At 38.6% G+C, this 6,829-nt stretch overlaps 1 protein-coding gene across 5 annotated transcripts in view; it reads right to left on the reverse strand.

Moving 5' to 3' along the window:
- Positions 1–3,795, reverse strand: part of LOC136260250 (uncharacterized) — a 35,725-nt gene extending 31,930 nt beyond the window's left edge. For all 5 annotated transcript variants that reach the window (XM_066053950.1, XM_066053936.1, XM_066053958.1 and 2 more), the window contains exon 1: positions 3,513–3,795. In XM_066053950.1, coding sequence (XP_065910022.1) covers positions 3,513–3,561 — 49 coding nt within the window. In that variant the 5' untranslated portion in view covers positions 3,562–3,795. The remainder of the gene's footprint in view (positions 1–3,512) is intronic.
- Positions 3,796–6,829: the final 3,034 nt, after the last annotated feature.

Raw genomic sequence — 6,829 nt, forward strand, 5'->3', positions numbered from 1 at the left:
CTTACTACAGGCCTTATGCAGCTTATGCAGTCGCATGTGGGCGAAGTGTTGTAATTGTTTTGTTTTATAACTCCATCAATATTGATGGTTTCAAAAGAAATCATATGTCTCTGGAAAAACCGGCCTTATCGCCCATTTAAAAGTACCAAGAAACGCTGGTTTTAAACATTCAGAGTGTTGTAGCTGCCCAATGGTGGTAGCTACGCATACCAAATTTTCACACGTTTTACAACAATTTCTTATCTTCCAGATCATCCATTGAAGAAGTAGTCAACAACTAAGTTTCCCGCCATTTTTAAACTGAGGTTGACTGTATCAGGCGAGCTCCAAAAAGAGTGGGAGCTGGAAGGTGACCAAGATGGTGTTCAAAAATTGAAAAGGAACATGTTGGGATGAATTAGGCCAAGTTAAGGGCCATTCAGGGCTCAGAAATGGCTAAACTGAAAGGAAATTTACAGCACAGATCATTGTCCAATACCACGGAGCTGTACAGCCACACACGGCCATCTCCTGGTTCGCCAGGGCTCCATCAAGACCCCAGACCACTTGTATGGCTTGCCACTGTGCTTGAAAAAAGCAGACCACTTTACTCTGGTCAACTGTGAAAGTGAAATTTGATGGTGCATTCATTAAGCTTTGTGTTTGTGCGAAAAAGTCAAACTTCCTGTCTTGGGCGATAAGACCGGTTTTTGCAGATCCATTCACATATGTGTAGATTGTAGTGAATTAAATGTGAAGTGTACTAAAAACAGCTAGCAGTGAGTACATTTTAATGCTAGCTAGCAAATTTTCAATCTTGCTCAAATTTGCTTTCTCAGTTTAGCTAGCACACGGGCATCATGCACACTCCCAGGCCATCCACAATACACATTGCGAAACAAATAGTTATGATCAACAACCCCTTGAGCAATGATGGAGTACCACCCCTTCCTATTGTAGTAATCAGTATGATTCATTGCTGGTGCTCTTACAGGAATATGAGTACCATCAAGTGCTCCAGCACATTGTAAAAATCCCCATTTACGAACAAAGCCATCAATTACTTCCTTGAGCTCATCACCATGTGGGAACACTATATAATGAGACATCATACTTTCCTATTGCTGTACAAGTGTCATGGACAATTACGCATACAGTGCATCTTGCAATACCAAACAAATGACCAATAGTGCGATATTCACCACATGTGGCTAAACACCACAATGTTATGGCTACTCTGTGTTCTACACTGATAGCCTTACGCAGTTTAGTATCTTGCCTTTGAATGAGAGGCTTAAGCTTCTGACATATATAAGTAAATGTTTCTCTACTCATGCGAAAATTCTCCAGCCAATCAGTAGCAGTAAAAGCCCTTAACACAACATGTTCCCACCAGTGAGAAGACCTAAAAACATGAATTTGTGTGGCAGCTTGTAATTTAATAGCTTTGCAAGGATTCAACATACAAAGGTAACTATTATACATACTGTACCTCGGCAGAGTCCACAGTTGCCTTGGTGTACGCAGTGTAAATACTCTTAATTAAAGAAAGATGCTACAACTTATTAATATAACTGCTTTCCGTCTAGATTTCAAGCCTTTCAATCTATTTCTTCTTAGTCTTGTCTCCCTTTGGGTTTTAAAGTTGGCCACAGTTTGAATTGGTGTAAAATTGTGTGAATCCAAGTCGCTAAAGAGTAGTAGTGATAACAGTTGCGTTTGGTCAGCCATTTAACAACCAGTAAATTACTAAAAACGGATATAACATGTGAAGGGTTTCTGTGGTCAGCACTGTTTGCGCTTCATAGTGTAAACAAGGGCCAGCTTGGTTTTGGGCATGGTTTACTTTTAATCACATTAGAACCAGGCTGAACCAGGCTAAGTGTAAACGCCGGTATATAACAGCTATTGAATGAAGAAAAAAAAAACAACAGAGCAGGTGGTGATTTGATCCACAGACAGCTTGCAGTCTAGGAAAGTGCCTGAGCAGCCACACAGTCTTCATTCAACCTGTATATATACATCAAGACTTCAGTCTGGTGTAAACTTGACTGTGACTAGATAGCTAATTAGACCACCGACATGCTTAGCTATAGTAGCTAGCTAAGTGTACGCAGCCAGGCTGAATGCCAGACTTAATCACATGCAACAGCTCAGCACTCTGCTGAGAGTTTGTAAAAATTAGAGTAACTAACTTTAACACACATCATAATTTTATACTAAAGTACAGTGTAAAATGACATAAAGCGAACATTAGCTAAGTGCTGGAGCAAGACCCGTTACCAGAGTGCACATCACCTCGTAGCTAACTATATATTATTTTTATTTTATTATTAGCGTAAGTCGCCAATTATCGGCACCATTTCATCACGCAATTGTAATTCCTTGATTCAATGGCATACGAACTTCCGGTTTGAACCATTTAACAGAGCAGTCCTTCATCTCTTAGCGCACCAACTTTTAATTATCTCACTTGAACAAACGTCTTGTTATGAGGAAAATAGCAATGCCTATCGTGTGCCAATTATCGGCATGGGGTACCTATTATCGGCAACTGTACTTCCCTGATTGATCAATTATCGGCACAATGTGAGATTTTGTGTGTAACTCCATGATGGCTGGTTGGTTCTTTGTGAAATTTTTGTAGGAGGTGCAGTCCTTGGATAACTCCATTTCACAGAAGTTTAAAGTCAGCCGTTCAAGACATATTCAGGTTAGACGTAAAAGCATCCTGGTTTCCAACACAAAATTATCTTTACGCAATTTCATGCTTAACCAGAATGGTTTGTATAGCGCCGCTTTAGCAACAATATTATTATTATTATTATTATTGATTAGCAAAACCCATTGGGTAAATCGCTAATGTACAAAAACAAAAACAAAATTTTAGTGTCTATGCATTTTGCAAACGGTTCTTGAAAGTAAGTAAGTCTATATTGTCAAGATCTTCCATATCTAAATTGTATAATCACCGAATGAAAACGATTCTAAGAAATGTTTTAGAGGATATAACAGCCCATTGTGGAACTTGGTAGCCTCCATATACCCTGTAGCCTCTATAGTTTACAAGTCCCGATAATTGGTACCTACCGATAATTTTTTTTTTTAACCCGGCTTGATGGACTGCCCTTGCCTACCACCCCCAGCACAATGAAAGGCACGTGCTGGACAACTGTAAAAGACAAAAGAAAAACAGAGTAACGCAGCCAGCATGTTACTCTGACAAGCGGGACTCCACTTGCACTAAATCCATTGGTGGTGGAGCCCTAGTGTAAGCACCAATGGATGAACGCGCACCTCGAATGCACTGAATAGCCGAGCGGAGCAGAGAAAAACCAAGACAACACCGAAGCCAACCCAGGACTACAGAGTATTCATCACCCCACTTAGCCGATAATTGGCACCTGCCGATAATTCAGTGGCGACTTACGCTAGCACTTTACAGCATAGATAAAGTATCAGTATATTATCTATAGTTTACAGTGACCAGCACTGAAGGTCTGACAGCAACATACGTAGCAATGACTCCATACCTGCTGAGGTAGAGTAAAGTAGAACGACGACAAAGAGCACAAACATCATGATGAATGGCGCTTTCTTCAATCCTGCTAGTCGATGTATCCACAGACTTCAACTTGAACTCGGCTAGTAGCTAAGGTCCGGGCGAATTTTTTTTTGGGGCACACTTTGGACTTAGAAAATTTTCACGAAATATTTTTTTCCGGATGATGTTGTGTACGTATCCCGGATGACATGTTGAAGTCTAGTTAGACTACTAGTACTTGCTAAAGACAGGAACGATTCCGTAACACGGAATTAGTGTACAATAGTATACGGAGATGCATGTGAAACCACTACACAGTGATTGCAGTGAATGTAATGATTGTGGTGATTGCATTGATTGTGGTGAATAGTGTGATTGTGGTGAATGCAGTGATTGTGGTGATTGCAGTGAATTCTGTGAATGCAGTGATTGTAGCTACTGAATGCGGCGATTGTAGCTAGTGAATGCGGCGATTTATTTATTTATTTATTTATACTGAGCAGTCAGCCCTGCTGGTATGCTCAGGAAAAAACAAAAACAAAAAACAGTTCTAAGTTAACATACAGTAAACCAATTGTTCAACTAATTACAAGCTAGTACTAGTGTGGTAATATGATTGTAAAAGTGATGTGAACGAATCTGGATCAGACGTTTCAATGATGTTAACGATTGTAGTGAATGCGGTGAATGTAGTGATCATGGTGATTGCGGTGATTGTAGTGAATGTGGTGATTGTTCAGCTTCATAAGCAAAGCAGCGTTGGAAATACATTATCTATGGCCAGACGAACAAATAAATTGATATGTACAGAAGCTATTGAGAAAAGAATCTACAAGCGTTTACATAAACCATCATAACTTACTGATACAATGGCGTACAGAATTGAGTCTTGGCTCATTCTGTTCGCCATGAATTTGTGCATCCACCAAGATATAGGTTTTTCCCCAGGCATGCTTCTATGTTCGAGAAGGAAGGCAAATTCACTGAAAAATGATTGTCGGTAAATTCTTTCGTCACCGCAACGTAAACAAACATTTGTAACTTTGAAATCCCATATCCTTTCGTGTATAGAGATGAAACAAAGATTTTTGTACTCCCTATGCACAGGCGAACACGATGATGCCCAGGATGTATCCATTGGAGGCTTAATTCGCCCACCAGTGAGGCGACAAAAACTTGCGTAAATTTTTTTTGGAGCTTGCGTTTTTTACCCATAGTTTTTAAATACAAAAGTACTGCATGTTGTGCGTAGCTATATCGATGGTTTTCCAAAATTAGCCTGAGGTCACTTATGTTGCTGAACATCAGTTGTGGTTTTTGTCATCTTACCAAATTCTACTTTCTCAGAAAGAAATATGAAAAATTATTTGCTATTCTATTGTAGTAACAATTAAGTGACTGATATTAGCTACATTAAGTCCCAATAGAAAATAACATTTCACTACTTAGAGATGTTCCTTGCTCTATAGAGATGCTACTGTTTTTATATACGTTAATTCACCTATCAATGTATTACTCCACTATCCCGCCCTTGGGCATATATGGGGATTTCAAACAGCTGAATGTCAAATGACCCATAGAAGGGCAAACCTATTGTGTCAAATCCTCACTTATCCATGCACACAGGGATATGACAAGAAAAAGTACTTGTGTGCTTAATGAATGATTATCAAAATTAATGCCATATAGTGTGGCAACAGTTTTGTGTCAATTCTCCCTGTAAATACATTGATAGGTGCATTATAGATATTATAATTTTCATCACCACTGTATTATGTGGTAACATGGTCATGATTTTGTGTGATGTTATGTGTATTGGGTATGTAATGATGTTCTTATTTGTAGGTGGAAACTCAGATATTGCAAGCAACTGGCTAGGGAATTTAACGTCTAATGAGGTAACCTAACGCAAAACAGAATGCCAAGAAATGCTTATTGGATCGAAGTCATCTCATCTTTATGCAATCACTGTGAGAATAAGGACTCATTGTTCCAACTAGTCTCCATGCCAGACCGTTTGTGTGGGGGTGGCAAATAAGCCTAGTTACTATTGCATGCATTCTGTAACCACTGTGGAATGTTGGCAGAGCCAATCAGATTGCCTTGCGGGCTCTATGATAAAACAAACACCAATTATTCAAATTCTTACTGTAATAAAGGACTGAAGTTTAACAATGCCATAGGCTTAGGATATTTGTTCCCCTTGTACAGAGCTCTTATAATCATTGGTTTGCTATGGATTTGTGAAGTAGTGGAATTGTCAAGGAAGACCTTCAGCAATGTTTCAAATACATCATGACATTACCAGTACAATTTGCGCCTCAGCTTGCTCAGATGTGACTGGCACGATTCATCCTTGCCACAAAACAATAGCATGATGTAATCTAATTGCATGTCAGTTTATTCATGGAAAGTGTACAACAGTAACCAGACTGTACAAACTGTCTGGCACGTGAGACTAGTTAGGTACCTATATACAAATGTTGCATTTTTTTAAAAAATGGCTGCATATTCAAGTTTTTGTTATTCAGACAAAATAATTGTTAAATCTGCAATAATGTGTAAATATGTGGGAGCTGATGAAAACAGAGAAGAAACTCACTGTAGTTTCTAATAACTATGTTACATACTGTGCAAGAATTGTGATCCACAGATGTGATTACTGTTAACCATTTAATTGAGTGACTGACAGTCTACTTGCTGGCTAATGTAGTACATAGTTCTACGTATATGACTCAACCATACAGTTAAGGTACATCTTTTTATAAAGGACAAAAATTACCAATCTTTAAGAGGTTTCATTATAGACAAATTTGTAAATTCTCAGTGTTATCTCTTATACAGGTTCTTGTACAGGAACATTTCTAATATTAATGGTAATTAGAACTGCTCCTGTACAGTATGAGTCAAGCATACTTGAACTGTTGAATGACCTAGTGCATGTATGGTATAATTATGTACGTACATATAAACTTATCTATTGGAACCACTATGTAACGAAACACTACGTACGTATGTAACAAACAGTTTGAGACCAACTGATGAAATCTTACTGAGGGGTTGTCCTTTAAATTGTATTCTATAGGAACCACAGAAATGTTTCTTTATAGTGGAGGTACTTTAAGAGAGGTTCTACAGTTAGATAGTCCATCAATGCTTTTTAAATTCAGGAGTAAGAGTTACATGGTGCAAGTCAAGGTTGTCGACCAACAGGAAGAATTGTATGCAAAAGGAAATGAACAAGTGGCTACAGGTATCAAAACACACATATTCAATGATCGATAAGTGGGTGTGGCTCCATGATAG

Source organism: Dysidea avara, chromosome 1 (genome assembly GCF_963678975.1).
Source record: "Dysidea avara chromosome 1, odDysAvar1.4, whole genome shotgun sequence".
Classification (NCBI taxonomy): domain Eukaryota; kingdom Metazoa; phylum Porifera; class Demospongiae; order Dictyoceratida; family Dysideidae; genus Dysidea; species Dysidea avara.